Below are 25,531 nucleotides of genomic sequence, written 5' to 3'. Positions count from 1 at the left end.
TAGAAAAAACAACTTCCACGAATCTTTTTAAATATCGCGTTCACTTGGGTTTTATAGACCATTTTATTTTTAATTTCCAACTGTTTAGGCCCCTACATGAAATAAGAGCTCAGTAATAGTGTGACGAAGAAGTTGTCTTTATATTTTGTTGTAGGTAGTAAATAGGAAATAGGCCTACAACGCCGTTATATTTTTTCATATTATTTATTAAGGCCTAAATAATTTCCAGCTGGTTCCCGCGCCGCCTTTTTTTCCATTTCTATCTCTACCTCATCTCCAACGGCCTTCTTTCTGTTAACATTACGCATTGTATAAATATCATAAGAGCAGTTCCTCTACAAAACACTCCCCGTTCCTTATGCAGTCGTGGCTGTCAGTTACTAACATTACGCTTACAATCATCTTTCATGGCATTGCCAAACAGAAGTTTCCTTCTCAGATTTTAAACAAGCTTACTTCATTCAAAGATCTTCAAAGTAAGTTCCCTTGTAAGATAACTGCCTGGTTTTTCTGTTTGTTATTAGTGATTTTCTTAATTTGATGGGATGAGCTGATACACATACAGCGGGGCCGTAGGTCCGAAGGTCCGTCGGTCTAAACGTTCGATAGTCCGAATTAATGCATGAATATTTAGTGCATAAGGTAATGGCAATAAATAAAGTTCATCGGGGCAAGTGCGTACGACTTTTTGGACCAAGGAATCTGCGGACCAATGAACCTTCGGATTATCGAGACCCCCCCCCCCCCCCCCCCCACACCCCATGCTCATACAGCTAGGTGTAGGCCCCTGCACAACAACAGGAACAAAAAGAATAAAGAGTTCTCCCAGAGTTCTGAACATTCCACGTATACATATGAAATATAATGGTTGCTTTTAGGCTAGCTACTACTTCGGGCAGGATTTTAACTGGGGCACACTCATTGGAGGTTTAAATCTTATTTTGCTTTGTTCGGAATGTACTACATAAAAATAGGGATTTAGAATATTACAGTCATTTTAGTGGGGGGAGGTGGGGCGGGGGGGGGGGGAGGGGGGGGGGGGGCAATCCTTGTTGCCTCCGCCAAAGATGTTATGTTTTCACCCCTGTCTGTCTGTTTGTTTGTCATCAACATAACTCAAAAAGTTATGGACCGATTGTGATGAAATTTTCAGGAACTGTCAGAAGTGGGCCAGGAAAGAGATGATTGGTTTTTGGTGGTGATCCGGATCAATAATCAATCAATAATCAATAATAATAAAATCGCTGCCTTGGCGGAGGTCTGCGCTCTCGGAGTGCTTGTCTAGTTGATAATAAATATATCCTCATTTAATATTAAATAGCTGTATTGTAGGCCTACAAACTTAATTGTGTATCAAGCATAATACAGCTATAAATAAATAGAGTTATCAAAAATATAGCGAAAGTATACGAATGGGACAAGATCGAGAGGCACGGTAGGCCATATGGTGATCCATACAATGACAGATGATCACCGCGCAAAGGAAAGGCGAAGTAAGGTGTTCGTGCTTTTCCGGAAAAGTCCGTCAAAGAAATATGACACTAGGGTCAATGTCAAGGACGTCATACAAACGCTGGATCATTATTTGTGGGGGAAATAAGCAATAATAAAGTGTCTGTACCAAGATTATAATGGCAGTAGTAAATTGGTCAGGTACAAAAATTAGTCTTGGAATAAGTGCATTGGTTGGATTAGTTGGGATCGGATATATTCTAGTGAAGCACAGGAAACGAAAGCGCCAGAGGATTGTTGATACGGTACGTCACGCTCTCTCAGCCCGATTTACTATAACTAAAGTTAATCGTAATAATACTACTACCGAGTGAATTCTTAGTAATTCACTCATCCATCGTTATCATATTTGTAAACTAAAGACAACAGCTAATTGAATTAAAAAAGAAGAGCTGAAATTAGATCATATGAGGTCACAATAGATCTTTTCTTGCTTTATAATTAATATAACACATCTGCACCCAGTGATGTATAGCACCTGTCAGTGCCACATACTGGCCACAGTGCTAGTGCTACATGAAAACCTAAGCATTATATTAGTTAAAAATAAGGTGAAAACCTTATGCGTGATTGTTTAATGGAAGGAATTTGATGCAAAATTGGCTGAATCCCTCAATTATAAACCCAACCCAGTGGGAGTGGTGTTTTAGTTGACTAGTCTGGTATTATGCAGAGCAGCCACAGGAAAATATCTATTGTATGTAGTTTAATTTGCAAGGTGGTAGACACAATAGATCAATGAATACATTAATTTCTTTACAGATTGATGAACTGCAAAAGGTGCATGTGCACATAAAGGATCGTGACAGAGTAGAACAAATTCTATTGAAACTTGTTGAAGGTGGAAAAGAAAAATTACAAGTAAGTGTTGTGTAATTCAGCTGACCTCTCTCTCTCTCTCTCTCGCTGTCTCTGTGTTCATCTTGTTAAATTTCAGGCATAGCTAAAAAATTAACTTTTTTCTTTTTTCAGATTGTAGCAGACTTTGACTTTACTCTGTCTAAGTTTACAGAAAAGGGCAATAGATGTTCATCCACACATAGTAAGTTTTGATACAAAATATTTATTTATACAAAATTGTATTGAACTAGTTTATTCCAAGAGTATGTTAATCAAATTAATCATTACTATTTATCATAACTTATAATGTTACAGAATTAAAATGTATAGACAACAAGGCAGCAAAGCTGTCAAATGTACAGACAAAAAATAAGAAATAACTATGCACAAAATAGGCTACTGTCAATTCTGATGCAAAAATACATTATGTTAAACTGCAAATTCAACATCAAATTTTAATTATCCTCAACAGGTAATACCAGTGTAATTAAAATATGTGACAAGTTTACACTTTGAAAATGTATAACTTCCAGAAAAAGAAGTCAATTAGACTGCTTTTCCAACTCAGACTGCATTTTAGTCCTGTATTTCTTTTTTGAAAGTTTGGCAATCATAAGTAACATGGTTTTCCCATAATGGTCATCATGGCAGCAGCACCCAAAATTGTGTTTTCTTCTATTCTGATGCCATATTGCATAATGGTTAACAGCATAATGACCGTCAATTTTTAATAATAAAATATAAGTATCATGGATTTTCAGAAAATGTGACTAGCATGGGTCTTCAAGCCCGTGGAACTTCAAAGTCACACCTTGAAAATGCCAATATGTGAAAAATTAAATTTTCACAAAAAAACTGTTTAACTGGCAGTAAGAATTACCAAACAGACTGTATTTCCTACTGAAGCTGTATTTTAGTCACATGTTTCTTTCCTGTAAGTTTGAGAACAGTAAATGACATGGTTTTTCTTAAATGGTCATCATGGGAGCAGTGCCCAAAATAGTTTTTTTTTTTCAAATTTTGATGCAATATTACATAATGTTTAACAGCATAATGACCATCAATTTTAATAATAAAATATTAGTATTATGGATATTCAGAAAATGTGACTAGCAAAGGTCTTCAGTCCCATGGAACTTCAAAGTCACATCTTGAAAATGCCAAAATGTAAACGAGACAGCACTGTTCTGAAATGGGTTTATTTCCATTTTTAACACTTTTTTAACATAAAACAAAATTAATAGGATACTGCCGTTTTTATATGATCAACTAAGAAAATTGATGAGATGGGAAAAATATCAACAGAGCAGTGTTAAATGTCCAATTTCTTCCATTCTGAGATTCAGAACATAGTGAATGATTGAATCTGACAAACTGCAATGATATGGATTTATTTTCATTTTTGAAACTTTATTACACAATACACGATAACAAGTTTACCATCATTTTTACATAATCAACTAATAATGTTGTAAAGATGCAGGAAATGCCAAACAAACACTTTTACGTATCTTATTAGTTCAATAAAGAAACTGTTTACATGCCTAAGAATTGAATCTGAGGAAATGTGAAAAAACTGCATTTTTTTTAAATAATGGCCTGATTATGCTGATTTTTGAACTCAACTGCGTTTTAGCAGGAATGACCACTCCTGTAAGTTTAATGACAATTGGCCTATCTGTTTTTCTTATATTGTGTTTACAGTGTTGCATATATGCTGAAAAGTGAAAAAAAAAAGCATAACTACTAAAATAGTGGCCCGATCCTGCCGATTTTCGAACTTGACCTGCATTTTATGAATATTCATCAGCTCTGTAAATATACAGCCAAAAAGTAAAACTTTCTTCCACTTATCGTGTTTACAATGAAAGTGCACAGCCCCGGCGACAGCGACAGTGATGGCAACGACGGCGACGACAGACGCAGGTGATGGCAATATGTACAGACACATCTGTACATATTAACTGTACTGTTTGAGAACAATAAGTGACATGGTTTTTCTTAAATGGTCATCATGGGAGCAGTGCCCAAAATAGGTTTTTTTCAAATTTTGATGCAATATTACATAACGTTGAACAGCATAATGACCAAATTTTTAATAATAAAATATTAGTATCATGGACAAACAGAAAACGTGACTAACAAAGGTTTTTAGGCCGATGGAACTTCAAAGTCACACCTTAAAAATGCCAAAATGTAAACAAGACTGCACTGTTCTGAAATGGGTTTATTTCCATTTTTAACACTTTTTTAACATAAAACAAAATTAATAGGATACTGCCATTTAAACTAAGAAAATTGATGAGATGTGAAAAATATCAATAGAACAGTGTTAAATGTCCAATTTCTTCCATTCTGAGATTCTGAACATAGTGAATGATTGAATCTGACAAACTGCAATGATATGAGTTTATTTCCATTTTTGACACTTTATTACACAATACACATTAACAAGTTTACCATCATTTTTACATAATCAACTAACAATGTTGTAAAGATGCAGGAAATGTCAAACAAACACTTTTATGTATCTTATTAGTTAAATAATAAGACTGTTAACATGCCTAAGAACTGAATCTGAGGAAATGTGAAAAAACAGCATAACTTCTAAAATAATGGCCCGATTATGCTGATTTTCGAACTCAACCTGCGTTTTAGTAAGATTGACCACTCCTGTGAGTTTAATGACAATTGGCCTAACGGTTTTCCTTAAAATGTGTTTACAGGGTTGCATATATGCTGAAAAGTGAAAAAAACAGCATAACTTCTACTATAATGGCCCGATCATGCTTATTTTCGAACTTGACCTGCATTTTATGAATATTCATCAGCTCTGTAAATATAAAAGCAAAAAATAAAATAGTGTTCCACTTATCGTGTTTACAAGGAAAGTGCACGGCATCGGCATCGGCATCGCCATCGCCATCGGCGACGACGGCGACGACAGACGCAGGTGATGGCAATATGTACAGACACATCTGTGTCTGTACGTAAAAAGTGATAAATGCTGATTGTTTTGAACAATGCTGAAAGAAAATGATAATTGAGGATTAGCTTGCTCTATGTATTTTAGATATTTATGTCAAATAGAAAATATAAATAATGTTATTATATATAATTTTTTCCTCCAGATATCCTAGATTCAAGCCCAGTGCTGCCAGTGCAATATAGAGAACAGGTAAGAATAACAGTATGACTGCCCCAACCATACTTATTTTTAAAAATCTGTAAGTGAATACAAAACAGTAAGACACACACTTATCATCTATGTATATTATAATTAAAATTTCATTTATTTATTTATTTATGAAATTATTTATTTATTTTATTTATATTTGCAATACATTACGCTTGGTACAATTCTGTAGCCAGTCCAAGACACTTTATTATGTGAAGTTTTTAGTCTTTAAGCCAACAAAAATATGATGTCATACATGGGGTTAAGTCAAGTCAGTGTTCTTGTGCTGGCATTAACAAAAAAAAACTTTGATTTTGCCAGGCTGTTGCTCTGAGGGATTTTTACTTTGCAATAGAAATAAACCATGAGATGACATTAGCACAAAAAGTCCCATACATGGTAGAATGGTGAGTTCTTTCCCAAGTAACTAGTTATTTAACTTTTGTACAAAACTTAAATGTGAAAACAGGCAATTTCACATGAACAGTAGCTTTAATATTTTTTTCATGGTATTAAATGTGTATAAATTAGATCTTATATTTCTTGTGAATTAAGATTCAACCTCTAATTCTGGATAATGGACTTTTTAAATTTTCATGCATTTTGTTATATTTTGTAATAGTTTGTAGTAATTTGAAATTTTAGTAAATTCATTTTATTCTTTCATTTTGTCAAAGGTGGACAAAGGCACACAACCTTCTAGTTCAGTGTAATCTAAGAAAGGAAATGATTCCAGAAATGATCCAAGCAAGCAATGCAAAACTCAGGTATGTGGTGGTTTTGTTTTAGATATGACCAACAACATAACTTAATAGTGCTGATTTTCACATCTGACAAGGAGATTATGTTTAGCTTGCTGTTAGTGGGTTTGTTTGTGCACATTATTTCACAAAAAATTAAGGAATGGGTTTTGATGCAAGTTTCAGGATAGGTCACAAAAGGGCCAAGGAAGAAATGATTAGATTTTGGTGATGATTGATTAATTGTACCACCAGCGTAGGCGCTGGCGGTACCCATGGTTTTAGTCCCGACCCGTATGTTCCGCCGGCTCCTGCGGCTCCGCCGGCTCCTGCGGCTCCGCCGCCAAGTCACCGTTACCGCTTCTCCTCCTAGACGGTAAGGGCCCCTGTACCCATCTCTTGGATTTAGGTCACCTATAATCTCAACTCGTTCCACGTAAAATTTGGGCTTTGTCGGTATTGGGGTCTAGGTGTGGCACTCATTGCAATGCACCCTTGTCTAAAAATGGCAAAATTAAATGCTAATTATCTACCCTACGGAAGGGGTTATGGGAAAAATTTCTACAGACAGCTTTCCAAAAGTCACATGTGTAGATTTCAAATATGCCCTTGGATTTGACCTTTGACCTTTATTTCAAGGTCAAACGGGCCAAAATTTTCAAAAAAATGAAATTTTTTACGAAAAAAAATTTTTTTGCCCTGTTATTCAGACACCACATAGACTTTACCAATGATATTATTGGAAAGTGTTACCCTTCGGGTCATCTTTCATCTCCGTGAATTTGGGGTCAATTGGTGCATTTTCACGGGAGTAGCGGCCATAAAGTACCTAAACTGAAAACTGTCTCTAATTTGGGAACCGTTAATGCTAGAGACCCATTCTTTTTTGCATTTTGTAGAGCATGTAAAGCCCAACACTAGAGGTGGTCTCCGTTTTTTTGTATTCCATACGGTTTTTAAGTTACGCTGTATCAAAAAGTACATATTGGTGGTGAAAGCAAAATGTGCAGTACGGTAATGGATAATAAATTTTGAACTCTGGAAAAATAATACATAAGGCTTGGCAAAGCAGACAACTTGTGGTCAAAAATGACATTATTTCATCAAATTTGAACTTCTGGAACTTCAGAGCACCTCTTATTTTAAGAATTTTGACCAAAGTGATGTTTTCTTTATTTTAATTAATTTTTTTTCTGTAGGAAATTTATGGCACATTATGGTAACTCCAAAATTAAAACAATTAGTCCCTTATATCTCCAAAACTGGCAGAGATAGGTCCATAGTTACTATTGAAGTTGAATAGGAAGTCATATAGGGGCAATCTTACTGTGACCTTGAAATTGACCTTTGACCTACTTTTCACCATGAACTGAACTTTGCAAATTTTGCTTCCCTTTTATCTCCAAAACTGGCAGAGATAGGTCCATAGTTACTATTGAAGTTGAATAGGAAATCATATACTGGCAATCCAAATGTGACATTGAAATTGACCTTTGACCTACTTTTCACCATGAACTGAACTTTGCAAATTTTGCTTCCCTTTTATCTCCAAAACTGGCAGAGATAGGTCCATAGTTACTATTGAACTTGAATGGGAAGTCATATACTGGCAATCTAAATGTGACCTTAAAATTGACCTTTGACCTACTTTTCACCATCAACTGAACTTTGCAAATTTTGCTTCCCTTTTATCTCCAAAACTGGCAGAGATAGGTCCATAGTTACTATTGAACTTGAATGGGAAGTCATATACTGGCAATCTAAATGTGACCTTAAAATTGACCTTTGACCTACTTTTCACCATGAACTGAACTTTGCAAATTTTGCTTCCCTTTTATCTCCAAAACTGGCAGAGATAGGTCCATAGTTACTATTGAACTTGAATGGGAAGTCATATACTGGCAATCTAAATGTGACCTTAAAATTGACCTTTGACCTACTTTTCACCATGAACTGAACTTTGCAAATTTTGCTTCCCTTTTATCTCCAAAACTGGCAGAGATAGGTCCATAGTTACTATTGAACTTGAATAGGAAGTCATATACTGGCAATCTAAATGTGACCTTAAAATTGACCTTTGACCTACTTTTCACTATGAACTGAACTTTGCAAATTTTGCTTCCCTTTTATCTCTAAAGTTATGCTGTATCAAAAAATACATATTGGTGGTGAAAGCAAAATGTGCAGTACGGTAATGGATAATAAATTTTGAACTCCGGAAAAATAATACATTAGGCTTGGCAAAGCAGACAACTTGTGGTCAAAAATGACATTATTTCATGAAATTTGAACACCTGGAACTTCAGAGCATCTCCCATTCCAAAAATTTTGACCAAAATGACCTTTTCTTTATTTTAATTAATTTTTTTCTGTAGGAAATTTATGGCACATTATGGTAACTCCAAAATTATAACATTTAGTCCCTTTTATCTGCAAAACTGGCAGAGATAGGTCCATAGTTACTATTGAACTTGAATAGAAAGTCATATACTGGCAATCTTACTTTGACCTTGAAATTGACATTTGACCTATTTTTCACCATGAACTGAACTTTGCAAATTTTGCTTCCCTTTTATCTCCAAAACTGGCAGAGATAGGTCCATAGTTACTATTGAACTTGAATAGGAAGTCAAATACTGGCAATCTTACTGTGACCTTGAAATTGACCTTTGACCTACTTTTCACCATGAACTGAATTTTGCAAATTTTGCTTCCCTTTTATCTCTAAAACTGGCAGAGATGGGTCCATAGTTATTATTGAACTTGAATAGGAAGTCATATACTGGCAATCTAAGTGTGACCTTGAAATTGACCTTTGACCTACTTTTCACCATGAACTGAACTTTGCAAATTTTGCTTCCCTTTTATCTCCAAAACTAGCGAGATAGGTCCATAGTTACTATTGAAATTGAATAGGAAGTCATATACTGGCAATCTAAGTGTGACCTTGAAATTGACCTTTGATCTACTTATTATCATGAACTGAACTCTGCTAATTTCTTTCTCTTTTAACTCCAAACCTGGCAGAGATAGGTCCATAGTTACTATTGAACTTGAATAGGAAGTCATATACTGGCAATTTACTGTGACCTTGAAAATGAGCTTTCACCTACCTTACAATGAACTTAAATTTGATTGTACCATTTTTAGTTTCATATATTTTTTGCATATATTGAAAATTCTTGTTGATTGCATGTTTACAGCTTGTCAAGCACAAGACTGGGGGCTGTGTCCCTTATTTTGTGTATGTGGGGGTACATACGAATGCGCTTGCTCCAGCTGGTGGTACAATATTCGGAGGCGGTATCGCCTCTCTGATCCTCTAGTTAATTAATGGTAATTTATTACTTATTTGTTTGTCTGGGCAGGATTACACTCTCTGAGTACTTTTCTAGGTAAAAATGATATTGACTTTATTTTGATAATGTTAATTTGATAATGCTTTTATTTGTTATGTTTATATCCAGGATTTAGATGCAGGCTATTTGTTCAAATTAATAGAATTGTTGAGAATTTATGAGAACTAATTAAAAATTTACCCAGAAATTGTGGGTAGCAATTGAATAAAAGCTCAGTTAAATTTGTATGATACTGCTCTTGCTGGTGACAAATGGTTATGGAATAGCTTTTAGTAAGTATGATGTATTATTTCTTTAGGGATGGATGTACATGGATGTTTAATCAGCTGCACAAGCACCAGGTTCCACTACTAATATTCTCTGCAGGTCTAGGGGACATCATAGAGGAGATTGTACAGCAGCAGTCTACTCTACATGAAAACATCAAAATTGTCTCTAATTATATGGACTTTAATCACCAGGTAGGGCAAAATTAGTCGCACAAGATCCTTTTATTTTGAACATTGTAAACATTTTGAAAAGGTATTTTAACTTGAACTTTTTTAATGAGCCCGAACATTTCTACAACTGGAAGAATTAAAAAAAAAAAAAAAGCTTGCAACATACATAAGTGTTTGCGTTTTAAATTGACAGTGTATTGAAAGAAAAGGGAAATACTAGTAGTCCCACATTAGGCAAGATGTTAATGGTTATGAACCATTTTCTTGACCACTTAGGGTGTTTGTGTTGGTTTCAAAGGAGAAATGATCCATGTTTTCAATAAGAATGAAAATGCCATCCACAATTCTGACTACTTTGAGAATCTAAGCCATAGACCTAATGTTATTCTAATGGGCGACTCTATTGGTGACCTACACATGGCAGATGGTGCCACTACAGATGACGTGGAACCATGCAAGTTGAATATTGGCTTCCTCAATACTAATGTGAGTAATCTGCTATGGTTTTGTTACTATCTATAGTGTTGTAAAGAGTGTAAGCCAACCCCCCCCCCCCCCTCCAGGGCCTCTCATAGAGCTCTTGGATGACTTGGTACATTGTTTACCATGAACTGCACTTAAATGTCACTGGGGTCATCGAAATAAAATTTGCATTTGGTATCAAGAAGTTAGTTTGTGCCTGATATATTTTTTGACTATATGATGTTGTTACTCTGTTCACCTTCAACAAAACATACTTACCGGTATGTTCAGGTATAGTTCCAGTAATTTTGACTGTGATTCTGATGAGTAAAATATTATGTTGTGTGATTTTTTTTTTTTTCATAATATATCACATTTTTCATAATTTTTGCAGATCTAGTGTAATGTTATTTTTTTCTGTATTCCAGATTGAAGAAAGACTTGAAACCTACAAAGGATTGTTTGACATTGTCCTGGTTAATGATGAGACAGTTGATATTTGTAATTCAATTCTCAAAAGAATCCTGTGATCTGGTGCACCTACAAGACAGATAATCAGTATTTTAGAGGTGCTCAAGCACCTCTCCTGTCGAGTTGAATTTTAACCCAATGTCCCAAATCTGTGAACTATTTAACCAGCTGCCCAGGACATTAATTATAGATGGATTTTTATAATGGAAATAGGTGGCGGGAGCCTGGTGATGCTGGTTAGTAAATAATGCAATGGATATAGAATTGGATTACTTCCACTGTTCACTTATATATATTGCATGTGAGTGTTTTTAACTTCTATTTATTAACCAATATGAAATGTCTTTAATCAGAAGGGTTCTAGCAAATCTACCACTAAGTGTTATAAATGTTGCTGCCATCTTCTTTAAAAACTATTACATGGGGTTTAGACAGAATGAAATGGTAGCTTAGGTAACCCATTACTACACTGCTCCAGTGCTGGCTGCCATTGGCTTGGCAAGCAACATGGGCCGCTGGTAGCCCACGTGTTCTCATTGGAGGACTTAAATTAAATATGACACTAATTAGGAGGAATATTTTAATATAAAAGTTTAACTAGGGTGTTACATGGAAACGGGTTCCATTTACTGATAAGAATGTGATATTTAGTGGGTTTTACTGTAGCAGTTCTGAAAGTAGACACTGAATCCCAAGGAAGTTTGAAGACAAGAGCTATTGACTGTATCTCTTGCAGTTTCATTTTGAGGTGTATGTGATATGGCATCTTTTTTAGTGTCTTTTGTGTCATATATATAGGACTGGAGAGATGATCCTAACCAGCATTCAGCCCTTGCTGTTAGATTGCAACTTTGCTTTAAAAACACCATTATTTTGTGAAGACATTTGTAACTGGATGTTTGAGTTTGGAAAATGTAGGCAACTTCTTTTCTGTAATCTCATGTGAAATATTGTAGATGTTAGGCATTCACAAATCAAACCTAGAAGCTCACTGGTCAAAGCATTTACATTAGCAAGTAGCAATATGATATATTTACATTTTCTATGCATGTTTCTTCCATGAGCAGTTTTGTCAATCATATCAACTTCTTTTTTTTTTTGGAAAACTGATGCACACATTTACATTTAAGACAACCAAGATTTTAGCTGGTAATCATTTGTTATAAAAAGAACTGTTCTATTTTCAGTGTATTAATGGTTTGTTTTATTTTGTTCTTGTTGGATTTTTTTTCTTTTCTGTGGAAAATAAATTTTGTGGTAATACCAACTTGATTATTTCACATCATCAGTCATTTCTATTGTCAGATGAAAAAAAAAGCTTATATTAAGTTCTTTCTTTCACATCATTGAATTTACATATCAACTTACATCTAGATTATATATTTAAAAAAAAACAGAAGAATTTTCAAGTTTTATTCTCCATTCAAGCCTACATGTCCCAAGCATACTTGCCAACTTCCACTCCATGCAATGTTAATGTTTTTGTACGATTATGTACAAGAGAAAATGAGAAATCATACAAGCTATCACACAAACCTTCACCATCTTCATTTCCTCCAATAAATTTCACAACTTGTTCTACATAAACAAAATGATTAATTGTACTGCATAAGTTAAAATGCACAAACTTACTCTGTTGTCCTTTCCCCAATTAACCTTAAGTTTTATTTTGATAAATTATCAAGTACATATATTTTAACTTGTTTCTTTGCTGGAAAACTGCTATTAGTTCCACCTTAGATATACAACAAAGAAAATTTACAAATCAATATAAACATTACTTTCTAGCAAAATGGTTGTTGAAAGTATAAATTAAAAATCTCAAAACTGTCAAAGTTCAGTCAACTTGCCATTGTGAAAAATGTGTAACAACTCCTATATGATAGGTGTTTTCAACAAACCAACTTTTTTATCCAAGTGTGAGATGCACATTATTGCTTATTAACTTAGAAACACATCATTGGAATTATTTGGAACTCCTCAAAGAGAAACATTACCAAACTTGAAACAACTTAATATTGTATAATGCTCTGTTTCAATTTAGGCAATAATTACAACATACACATGATCTAAAAAGAAATCTACTAAAAGAATTCTACTTAACAACCATTATCATATAGTGTACATTTCACCGCTGCTTGGAATAGCAACCACCCACTATTCACACAGACTTAAGGCCATCTTATAAAATGACCTGTGGTTATAAGCAACACTGATTACCTGGATAAGCAACTAACATAAGTGTTCAGTTGTTTATTTCTCGTTCAGCTTTGGAATAAGTGTTTAATAGTAAATCTAGAATAATAAGGGTTTTGTTTTAGATAAATCTCATATCCAATACAGGGGATAAACACTCAAGTTCCATGCCAAGGGCACATTGCACATCCGATTTATCTATTACCAGGCATTGGCATCATTCACCAATTCCTCTACCACTTTTTGCACGTCATAACTGTGTTTCTCTAACAAGTATTGATTCTGTGCTCTATTCCCAAAACCCATGTTAATCAACTGATCCATGGGTGTGCTGGGTTTAGGGGGAGTCCATTCTGGTGGGGGTGTCCAAGTTGATGCTGGGGGAGTGTAATCACTTTCAGGTGGACTGTAGTCATTCTGTGGAGGAGTGTAGTCATCCTGCGGGGGAGTGTAGTCATCCTGCGGGGGAGTGTAGTCATTCTGTGGGGGAGTGTAGTCACCCTTCGGGAGAGTGTAGTCATTCTGTGGGGGAGTGTAGTCATTCTTTGGAGGAGTGTAGTCATTTTCTTGTGGTGTCCACTCAGCAGCAAAAGACTGGCCAGTTCCCTAAATAGAAAATCATTTTCTAAATTACACAAGATAATTACACAGAAACAAAATTAAAGAGATTTGATAACTTTAAAACTGATAAAAAATTAAACCAAAATCTATATTGATCCCGATTTTCTTTCCTCACATGAGAGATAACAAAATAAAGAAGTCCCACTCACTGGCTTAGCATTCTTTCCTTGCCATGTAAAAAATACTTCTCTAGCTGTGGTATATGCCTGGGTTGCAGTCTTGGCTGCCAACTCTATGGCTGCTTCACTAAGATTGCTGGCTATTTCAGTAAGGCTGAAAAATTCACCAGCAACAAACATATTGTTACAAATGCATTCTACTCATGTTTTCCTCCAATTTTACTGAAAATTAAAAGTACATTCTACATACATTCTCTGTCTTCAGCATTATTTCATCTAATTTGATTTTCTTTTTTCAAAAACCTTTATTTACACTTTTTCTCCAAAAATACAAATTTAAATTTTCCTCTGCTGTTAAGGAGCACAAACCAAATATATATGTGACAGACTATACTTTGCATTTACCATACCTTGCCTGTCTCTGTCTTCTGCTCATTCTTCTGGGGGCACCCCCTGCTGCAGCAGCGCCCTCACTTGACAATTCCTCTTTCCTCTGAGTGGCATCTTCACCATGCTGAGAAGAATCATCATCATCTTGTGGTGGTGGTGGTACTTCAACTTTTTCAGTTGCTTCTGCACTAGGTGGAACATCAGTATCCTGTCGGCATGCATACCCAGGGACATCAACACCAAGTTTAAAAGGGTTGGAATCTTTACGGGTAATCCCAGACCTGGTGTCTTTTACACTGGGACTGTCACCACCCTGGGAAGAAGACTCTTCACTGACAGCAGGCTGCAGGTCACTGGCACCCTGACCAGTTGTATCATCTGTGCTTTCTTCACTGGAATCTCTGCTGCTCAGGGCTGCCATCCCCTGGGTGCAGCTTATCACCTGGACATCTAGCTCAGAGCTAGGCAGGGCTGCTGCACCTTCTTCCTCCTCTTCTTCTTCTGAACTCAGACAAATAAGACGAGCACTGGGGCTGGTGATTTCACCTAGGAATAGGAAGATGATGCACCGTAATAACAAATAGTTCTCGCTAATCTTGATCACTCTCATTTCTGTATTCTTTAGCAATAATGTAAGTAAGTAACTGACCACCCCTTAAAAATCATATTCTCATTTACCTGCCAAACTTGCCCCAGAGATAGATTTGTCCAGTGGAACCGAGGTGTCAAAGCAGGCAGGGAGTGGAACCATGTAGAAATCATCCAGAGAGCTAGAACCATCAGAACACTCACTAAAGCTGTCCAAGGCAATCACATCAACCACATCTGAAATGATGCAAAGGCCACATGGTGAAAACAATGTTTTAATCCAAGAAAAGGACTTGTTTTGATTACTTCTTATCCCTTATATCTGACATTTTACTAAATAACCATATCTCTTTCTTTCACTCTTTTCATTTGATTAAATGTAGACACTTATGTATCAATTTACAGGTTACATTAATTGTTCGCATTCACCACAAGTCTAAGACCAAAAATGGCTCTATACATCTTGGACATAAAACCCTCTCAGTTAGAAATCTGTCTCCTTGCCAAAACGCATATCAGATTACAATTCTCCTCATAAATCTTGCTGGCTATTTTGCTCAGGGATCAAAGAGAGACTATAACAGGGGTCGGGAATGGTGGGTGACAATGTAGCAATTATCCTCTGAAGTTATAAGTAAAGCATATTCTCTTCAAACTGCTCTGAACATGGTTTCAGAGGTACAATAACTACCTGGTGCCTCATTGTTATTCTGGTCTTGTTCCTGCAAATCATCCTGGATGTTAAGGGTCTCGATACAAGGCAACTGGATGGGTGCCAGGGTCACAGGGATGTGGGCAGGGCTTGGTTCAGGGGTCACATTCTCTGTGCCTGCTCCCTGGTCTGGTCCACACACAGAGGTACAAGCCTTCACCAAGGACTGAAAAGAAGACATCAGTGTTAATTGGTGCTGCATATGGAGCAAGTCTTGTCACAATGAATGCAAACAGGCTGACGGGTAACGAGAGTGAAACGTAGCTGTTTCACTAATACTTTTGTTCCCAAGTTAGTGTCACTTATTACTGTCACAAAAACATTAGAAAATTGATCTGTATTGTATTCTAATCTGGATATGTCTTATGCTGCCCTGGAAGTGTATTATTCTACTTACTGGTATTCTCACACCATTGTGTGTACACTGGGTGTTGGTCTCTAGGATCTCTCTCTCCTTTACCATAATACTACACCAGACTCGGTGCCCAAACCTCACACCATCATGCTGGAGGCGCCAGTGAGACTGGTAATTGCCTGGAATGATCATCATTCCCATTTCAATAACTCTGAACATGAGTGATTATCAAGGAAATCATAAAACAGGTTATTTCAACAACCATCTAGTTTTCTTTGCATATGCATAACAAGTTTTCATAAAAGGCAAAGTACTGGATGCCACTGTCCATTTTAAAATTGGCTGACAGTAAGGAATAAGTGTCAAGACATGCAAGGCCTTCAACAGTTCTACTAACCTGGGGTTTCAGGGGCAACGAGTTCCACTGTGAGCAGCCCTTCTTCCCCAGGCTGTACTGGAGGCACTGCCACTTCAGAGCTTACAGCTGGAATGCTGCCCCAAATTAAAAACAGCTGAAACGAAGATACAAAATATTTTTATTGTTGATATTATCAAAAGACACATAATATGATGTAACCTACAATGGCCTATTCCAATCTATATAATATTATACTCATTACACTAACACAAAAGATCCACTCCAAGTGTCTCAGAAAACTCACATGCCCTGCAAAAATCTTGGTTAAAGGTCTTTTAAAAAGCTGCAGATTCTCCATATTATTACCTTGGTGTTGCGAGTCCAGCTCCCATTCCCTGTGTTCTTGACTTTCCACTTCTTCACAAACTTGGTCCCTGGAGACAGAATGGTGTCATCAGGGATGGTCTCATCACTCACAAACTGGCAGTCCATTTTGCTGAAATCAGAAACATAAAGAAACATAGATAATGCTCATCATATTGCTCCTGTTTGGAGTAAAAAAGGCAAATGATACATTAGTATCAAGTGCGTTTTTACAAACACCAAATAAAACATGTATAAAATGATGTGCACCTTTTTTTTTTATGATATCATCATCCAATCAGAAACTAACCTTCCAATGGCAGACTGTTATAAAAAATATATGAAAATTCAAAACTACTGAGATGTCTGACACATTGTGGTATCATAAGGTCAAATGCTTTCACAGTTTATAACAGAAGTTAGCAATTAATGAAAATGTTAAAATTATGGACTTACAACTGTCTTCTGAACTGCGGTAAATCCAGGCGTTCGCGTTTACAAGCAGACTCTCTTTCCTCTGGCACGTCACTTCCACGATGCATGCGTTCAACACGCCTCTTGCGTTTCTGCAGACGTCGAAGCTCCTTTTGTTTGAATTTTTCCAATCTTTTGGCAAGTCTTGAACTTCTCAACCTGAATTAAGAAAACATATTTGTCCTGACTAACTTAACTTTGTGACTTATTATATTAAGCTTATAAGAAAGACTATCTAATGAATATTAGGAACGATGACATACCCTAATCTAAGTCGTATTTAATAGTCCTCATCTCATTTCATCTTAAAATACTGTCAAGTCAATATGCAACTAATCAGAAATGTTTACAAACTGTTCACTTTCATCTGATACTGATGAGTCAACATCCCATGCTACACAGAGTTAAATATAGTAATGCAATCTAAGGACAGCAATAAATCATTAAAATAGCATGCCACACTGCTACTGATATAAGAGAATTACTATTTATCTGTTTAATTATTAACAAGATGCTGTCATTTCATTCTCCTAATGACTCGCATGTGGGTAACAACTTCCTATTTTTGTTTACTAACTTTACTTTGAGAATTACCCCCAAAAAAATTAATTAGAAAAAATGTGCTCAGTATTTACATCAGTTGCCCTATTTCACTTATTTTTTGCAGTGTCCTTTAAGGAACTAAGAGAAAGACCATCACCATGTTAGATTTTGCTGTCCCTTTATGCAGCAAGTAAGCAACATAGACTTTTCACCATTAATCACTTTTAGTCATGTATGTATTATGACCATAAATATCTCACATCTGGTCAAAAGGAACCAGTGCCAGTACACACTACCAGAACAATAGTAGACCAGAAACTTATGTAACATAGGCAGGTTTGGTCTTATATCCTATCACATCCACTAAAGTTGGGCACAAGAAAGGTTGGTCTTATACAGATGTCTATTTTATGTTGGCCACCATTAATGTACCACCAGAATGCAAACTACAAGTATATTGTCCCCACAACCACTTCCTCTCCCAGCCTCTGCCACATACAAATGTTAATTACTACTAGTTCTCATAAACTAAAAGACAAACATGAGCCTGGATTTTTGGGGAAAAAAATATTTATCATGGCAGTTACGCTTATCGACCTCGAATCCGGGACTACATGAAGAACTGAATTAAAAATCACAGAACTCCACAATTTCTCAGTAAAAAGGTCTTGGCTGAAAAGACCTTTGTGTTACGTCATGTAGTCTCCACTGGAATGGGTCTGATTTTTATGGTCACTTTGTGCACTAACACTTACCTGGGCCTGATGCTCTCAAAAGCACTCAGCACTGTGGTGAGGTCTTCTTCTCCTTCTCCTTCATCTCCTCCCATGGGAAAGTGGCTCACTCCTGAAAGTATGTACACACAGTGTGCAGTAATAGCTACAACATAACCAACTAATCTGAATATTAAATGAAACTTTCAAATTTGCACAAGATAATTTTTACATAGCTTTTAGAGTGACCATTTTTCAACTTGGATGTCAAAAAAAATAAATGCACCACTGAATATTTTTCAAATAACTGGCTTCAGTAACACATGCATGTACAAATGCATGCACGCACACACAAGGATCATGGCACAGTACTAACTACTAAGTCTTTCAAATAACTCAGCTTTTGTGTCATGGTAAAAGTTCACAATTCCTGAGGCAGACAATCAATGCAAGAAGTTGGATATAAACACTCAGTGCTATATGTATGCTTTTTAAAGTGAACACCTGGTATACCTGACTGGGTGTCCTGCTGTTCAGAATCTGTAGTGTTCTGGTCTCCCTGCTTCAAGGTACGCTTTACCTGGTTCATTACTCTACGAGTTACTTTACGGGTCACTTCTGTAACCACTGCATTCTTGAACTAAATCAAAAGAAGTAACACATTAACTCACTTTACCAACTTTTAATTTACAAATTGTGCTTTCTCATCGTTTTTTCACTCAAAATGAAACAGAGGAAAGCATCAAGGACTTTCATTTTCAATTTATCCAATATGACAAATTTACATATAGCAAGAAAAATTCACAACAACCTCTTTCAACTTCATTTCAAAGCAGCACAGCAATTGAATCACGAGGTTTTCTTACCATTTTCATGTATCCATGGAACCAGGCTGGGGGTTGTTGGTCTCCTGGCTCCCCAGGGAAGAACCTAGGAGACCCAGGGGCCTGCAACGGCACTGAGCAAGTGGCATCTTCAGAGTCTGACTCAGAGGCTGTCATTGGTTTCTTGGCAGCTTTGGCAATCACACTGTCATCACATATTTTTCCAACTTCTGCGGCTAAGCCATCATAGTGGTCCCGAAATTTGCGCTTTTTCTTACGAATCTGGAATTCAACAAAATAAATAAACTGCATTATGGGTCTGGAATTTGTTTTTGATTGATTTTGGAATCACAAAATAAAACTGAGTAATTTTTAAGCTAATATTTCAAAACCTTTATTTTTCTGATCAATTATGATTTTGGAAACACAAAATAAAACTGAGTAATTTTTTATGCTAATATTTCAAAACCTTTATTTTTCTGATCAATTATAACCTACCCTGTCATGATTTAGGTCCATCTCCGTCTGAGTGCTGGATTCTTCCATCACTACGCTCTTTGCAGAACTAGCATAGAAAAAGGAACACAACATTAAAACACCTGGCCCTCATTGCACATATTATGAAACAATCCATGTTCTCTAACAATACTAAAAGTGATAAGAAAATTATCAAGTCTTAAAAAGAAGTCTTAAAGATATCTTTTTGTAAATAAAATAAACCAAAAATGAAAACACAAAGTTTCCCTTTGTGAGCTTCTAGGTTTGGGCAAGTTTGAATTTTTCTTTTTTGTGTGCGTTTTCACATTTTTAAAAATTTTTGTATAAGTACTTTTTCACAAATCTAATAAACTTTTTTGAAAAAAAAAAAAAAGACGCGATTGAAAATATGTTAACTGATTTCAGTTTGGTAATTGAAAACAAGTTTTTATTTTCTATCGAACTATGGTTTTGGCTAAAAATGGTGTGCAAGAAAATAGCTCTTTTCTGAAAACTTGCCTCTAGCCCATCTGTTCTTATTTTACACAAAGAAAACCAGATACAACTAGAGGATCAGAGAGGCGATACCGCCTCTGGATATTGTACCACCAGCTGGAGTAAGCGCATTCGTATGGACCCCCCCCCCAAAAAAAAAAAAAATTGGACACCACCACCAGTCTTGTGCTTGACAAGCTCTATAAAATGCAATAAACAAGAGTTCTCAAAATATGAAAAAAAAAAAAAATAAATAAAAAAAACATAACAGTTAAAATGGTCCAATCAAGGAGATGTCCAAATTAACCTGTATTTTCCTAACACTGATCACTCCTGTGATTTTCTAGACAATAGGCCTATTGGTTTTCCTTGAAATGCATTATCAGTAATGCATATACCGGATGCTGACAAAAGAGAAAACCTAGGGACAACACTGGGCAGATCTCTGCTAGTTTTGAAGATATGAAGGGCAAGAAAATATGCAGAGTTCAGTTTGAGGTAAAAAAAGTAGGTCAAAGGTCAATTTCAAGGTCACAGTATATGACTTCCTATATAAGTTCAATAGTAGCTATGGGCATTTCTTTGCCAATGTTGGAGATATGAAGGCCAGGAAACATGCAAAGTGCAGTTCATCATAAATAGTAGGTCAAAGGTCAATTTCAAGGTCACAGTAAGATTGCCAGTATATGACTTCCTATTCAAGTTCAATAGTAACTTTGGACCTATTTCTGCCAGTTTTCGAGATATAAGGGATAGAAAATTTGCAAAGTTCAGTTCATGTTGAAAAGTAGGTCAAAGGTCAATTTCAAGGTCACAATAAGAATGCCAGTATATGACTTCCTATTCAAGTTCAACAGTAACTATGGGTGTATCTCTGCCAGTTTTGGAGATATAAGGGCTGGAAAATTTGCAAAGTTCAGTTCATGGTGAAAAGTATGTCAAAGGTCAATTAAAAAGTCACAGTTAGATTATCAGTATATAACTTCCTATTCAAGTTCAATAGTAACTATGGGTGTATCTCTGCCAGTTTTGGAGATATAAGGGCTAGAAAATTTGCAAAGTTCAGTTCATGGTGAAAAGTAGGTCAAAGGTCAATTTAAAGGTCACAGTTAGATTACTTGTATATAACTTCCTATTCAAGTTCAATAGTACCTATGGGCTTATCTCTGCCAATTTTGGAATATTTAACATTTTTCCCACTACATATTGCGATGTTGTAATTTTTGATATAGCGCAATGCCTAAACCATATCGAAAACAAAAAAATGGACACCACCTCCAGTATTGCACTTGACAAGTTCTACATAGTGAGATGAACAAAAGGTCTCTGGCATTTACCATTCCAGAATAAAGGCAAGTTTTTAGTTTTGGTATCTAATGGCTGCTTCTCCCGTGAAAATGCACCGATTGACCCCAAACTCCCAAAGATGAAAGGAGTCCCCAATTGTAACCCCTCACTGTAACAGGAGAGCTTAGATCTGTGTAGTTTCCAAAAAATAGCACAAACAAATATTTTTTTGCAGAAAATTCCCATTTTTAGAAAATTTTGGCTTGTTTGACCTTGAAAAAAAGGTCAAAAGTCAAATCAAAGGGCATATTTGGAATCTCCACATATGACTTTGGGTCAGACTTCTGTAGTAATTTTTCCCATCATTCCTTTGGTTTGGGAGATATTTAGCCTTGAATTTTCAAAAATTTTGACAAGGGTGCGTTTCAACAAGTGTCACGCCCAGGCCAATGCACCGACAGAGACAAAAAAACCAGGGTGTTCAAGTTGAGATTATATGTGACCTAAATCCAAGAGATGGGGACACAGGTCCTGGCGGTCTAGGAGGAGAAGCGGTAATGGTGACTTGTTTCCGGCGCCCGACTGCGGAGCCGCAGGAGCCGGCGGAGCCGCAGGAGCCGGCGGAGCTGTACGAGACGGGTCAGGACTAAAACCATGAGTACCGCCAGCATATACGCTGGTGGTACTAAAAATATGCACACCTACATGATTTGTTGTTCCTAAATACTATAATTACCTGCTAGCTTCTAAAGGTTCTTGGTCAGGCTGGATGGTCTGTTGAGAAGCTTTCTTTCCATCTTTAATAATTTCCATTTTCATCTGCAAGATGTCCTCTTCTTTCTGTGCCACCTTGATAAAACAAACACCAACTCTGTTATTGCTTCACTTTTTAGGAACTGGACAAAAACTCTTGATTTTCTTCATCTTTCATTTTTAAGCAAATAAATTTTCTTTGGTAACACTGCAGAATTCATCCTAGGAATTCATAACATAAATATTACAACTTTTTACAAGCGCTTAACCATATTGTTGTTACTTTAGTTTACAAAAGATCTGCTAATGATGGATACCTTCAAGGCTTCGTGCAATTCCTCTTGACTGTCAATATGTACCTGAAATAATCAAATTTCTCCAAGTGATAATAATTTTCTTTGTGATAACACGGGAGACAACAGCTCTTGAAAATATATCAATCAATAAAATATGTCAATTTTTCAAAGATAACAAACTATTCTGATACCATACTTTATCAGTTATCCAATGACAGAAGCACTATAGTTTTTAAACTGTTTTTATGTGTGACTAGAATATTTCACCTCTTCTTTCTCCTCATCCAAGTAGGTTAACTTAATGGCATCATCTCCTGCTACATCATAATACTTTCTCAGCTAAAATGAAATAAAAAAGAGCAGTAAAATGTTAATTCTTATTTCAACTTTTTGGGTAAATAAACTATTCACATAGCTTGAATAACTGTATGCATACTACTAATTTCAGTGAAGCTGAATGTGAACATAAAAGCAATGTCTGTTGCTGGGCTTATAAGAAATCATCCCTTATAAAAAATATATAAACAGATTAGGCTTTTACAAACACTACCCCCAGATTTTTTAGCACTAATACCCATATTAAACACATAATTAACAAATTAACCAGCACCACCAGAGTGGATGAATGTTAGTGCTAGGTATCACTTAGTTGGTGCTAAATAATTGTACGGTGTGTTGGTTAATTTGTGGATTTTGTGGTTAATATGGGCATTAGTGCTTAAAGATATGTAGTGTTAGGCCGCATTCTCAACGAATTGAGCCAGGCTTTACAAATCCTGAGAACTAAAAATGGCGGACGTACATGAAAGAAAAACCACCTAATCTTTTAATAGTCTCTCTGCCTCTCACACGCCTCCCCACACGTCGTCCCTGCGGGGTACAGTAATTAAATCTCGGCTCCGTTCGCCATGCGGAAGCTACCTGAGAAATATTAAGTGCGCATGCTCATCAGTTAAACTCATGGTGAAGAAAGCATGGCGGCTGAAGGCGATCAAAGGAAAAAAGCTCTTCTGTTCTATTATCTTTCAAAACAGAGACGAAAAAGGAATGAATTGGCCCGTAGAGCAGCAATGAATCGACTATCTATGGAGATAATATCACCAGAGATATTCACGGAGATATTCATGTTCAGAGCCGAGATTTAATTACTGTACCCCGCAGGGACGACGTGTGGGGAGGCGTGTGAGAGGCGGAGAGACTATTAAAAGATTAGGCGGTTTTTCTTTCATGTACGTCCGCCATTTTTAGTTCTCAGGATTTGTAAAGCCTGGCTCAATTCGTTGAGAATGCGGTCTTAGTAAACAAATTATCCGTTTATAAGGCTTGGAATTGCAATCAAATAGTTCCCTTGTTCAATCTTATTTACTGTATGTTGAAACTTTAAGAATATTCCAATATCGTGACATATATGAAGAACGAAAACCTGCGAGTGTTATTTTTTCGAAAGCTATCGAGGTCCTCTTTTCCAAGATCATTGCCCGAGCCCAAGTTTGATTCTACAGCCTTGCTCTTAAGCTTCACTCTACAACGTTCTTTTAAATAATAATAATTAATATTATTATGACACAAAACTTCATGACAAAAGTAAAATCTATACTGGCCAATTTACAACTACCGTACTACGTTGAAAGAAAACTGAAACGATCGGTCCCTTTAATTAACCGAGACATTGTTGACGCCATCATGACATGACCTTTTTTCGACATTGCAGATCTAACGATTGTAACAGCAAGCCATCAGATCAAGTTAAGACAAAACGGAGTGAAATATGCAAACCTCGTCCCGAATTTCGTCCAATTTAACACTATATCGATGAGGAAATATCTTCGGAAATTCGCAAAATTGAGCCTCAGGTGGAAGCCCTACTCTTGTAACGTTTACTACGAAACCTCCAAACTCTTCCATGTTTTCACTCAGTATCACTTGAACTGCGTCAGAATGTCATCATACATAGCATGCGATGACTACGAAGCAGCAAGATGTACAGTCAGCAAAACTGCGAAAATTGTTTGCAAACAAAGATGGCGATGGACAATGACGTCAAAGTTATTGACAAATCTATATATAGGTTATGATGGCTCCAAGACAAGCTAGTATTGCATAAGATATCATTTCTCTGACATTGATACTGCGATATTCTACGTATTTTTACACTAATTTTTTTAATGTAGATATTCTGCTGCATGCAAGTGTTTGAAAACTTTAACGTTTAAGCGGCAACATGCATCTTGCTGAGTAACTTTGCGTGCCGTGAAGTGCTGCGATCTATTGGCAGGAAAAAAGACTAAAGCTAGAATTACCGAATTACTGTTACAAACTACTACGGTTGCTTTAATTGTTTGAAAACTACATTATTTCCGTACTTTTCATTTAAATGTGGCGTCTTTCATCAAGTTTTGGACGATGGTAGGGCAAATCAATAAATAAAACGCGAAACAAAATTCTATAGACTTTGCTAATCTTGTAGTGGACGAAGCATTAAAATTTCATTCGTAAAAAATACAACTTCTAAAACACTTCTTTTTAACTTACGTGTACTGTCCCTTTTTACCTTTTCTTCGTTTTGTTACCAGTCACTTTAGGCGTCATATGACATCACTTTTATCACCGTAAAAAACATGCAGGTGCAAAATATCAAAAGAATAAACATCTTTTTTAGTGAGATCATTTATTACAGATATGTCCTGATCACTTTTGCTCACAACAAAGCATCTCCTGCTGCCTCTGGCAACACAACAGCAAGAGAGCAAAACATCAAGACACTGAAAACATTCCCATCATCATCATTCCTACCACCTTTGTAAAAAGTCTTGGGGAAAATCATGAATTTAATTCCTTCAGTGAAACATGCCATGCTGATCATGTAAAATACAAATCGTCAATTGATATAAAAAACAAATTGTGATGTATTATACCACCACCATTGCTCCAATATATATCAATAATTACTTAAATTTTAACAATA

General features: G+C 36.1%; 2 protein-coding genes across 3 annotated transcripts; one reads left to right on the top strand and one right to left on the bottom strand.

The window, feature by feature from the left end:
* Positions 1-1,529: 1,529 nt before the first annotated feature.
* LOC106164355 (cytosolic 5'-nucleotidase 3) lies at positions 1,530-12,269 on the top strand. The gene is made up of 9 exons (XM_013542237.2): positions 1,530-1,757; positions 2,275-2,373; positions 2,485-2,554; positions 5,484-5,530; positions 5,852-5,937; positions 6,208-6,297; positions 9,928-10,090; positions 10,346-10,555; positions 10,960-12,269. Exons 1-9 carry the CDS (start codon positions 1,632-1,634, stop codon positions 11,059-11,061), a joined length of 993 nt encoding a protein of 330 aa, XP_013397691.2. The 5' UTR covers positions 1,530-1,631; the 3' UTR covers positions 11,062-12,269.
* Positions 12,270-12,401: 132 nt separating this feature from the next.
* On the bottom strand, positions 12,402-24,612 carry LOC106164353 (uncharacterized). Of its 2 annotated transcripts, none has more exons than XM_087005248.1 (17): positions 24,343-24,612; positions 22,834-22,905; positions 22,588-22,629; positions 22,254-22,366; positions 19,757-19,823; positions 19,301-19,540; positions 18,948-19,074; positions 18,477-18,567; positions 17,161-17,337; positions 16,708-16,837; positions 16,381-16,495; positions 16,026-16,162; positions 15,608-15,794; positions 15,007-15,153; positions 14,349-14,874; positions 13,969-14,092; positions 12,402-13,804 (listed from the first exon to the last, which is right to left on the bottom strand). In XM_087005248.1, the coding sequence occupies exons 1-17, from the start codon at positions 24,469-24,471 to the stop codon at positions 13,400-13,402; spliced, it is 2,829 nt and encodes a 942-aa protein (XP_086861374.1). In that variant the 5' UTR covers positions 24,472-24,612; the 3' UTR covers positions 12,402-13,399. The 2 variants fall into 2 exon arrangements, with proteins under 2 accessions (XP_086861374.1, XP_086861375.1); XM_087005249.1 differs by lacking the exon at positions 24,343-24,612 and adding an exon at positions 24,229-24,295.
* Between the last annotated feature and the right edge of the window lie 919 nt (positions 24,613-25,531).

Source organism: Lingula anatina, chromosome 2 (assembly GCF_051362555.1).
Source record: "Lingula anatina isolate TDL-2025a chromosome 2, LinAna3.0, whole genome shotgun sequence".
Classification (NCBI taxonomy): Eukaryota; Metazoa; Brachiopoda; class Lingulata; order Lingulida; family Lingulidae; genus Lingula; species Lingula anatina.
This window is presented reverse-complemented; position numbering and strand designations above follow the sequence as displayed.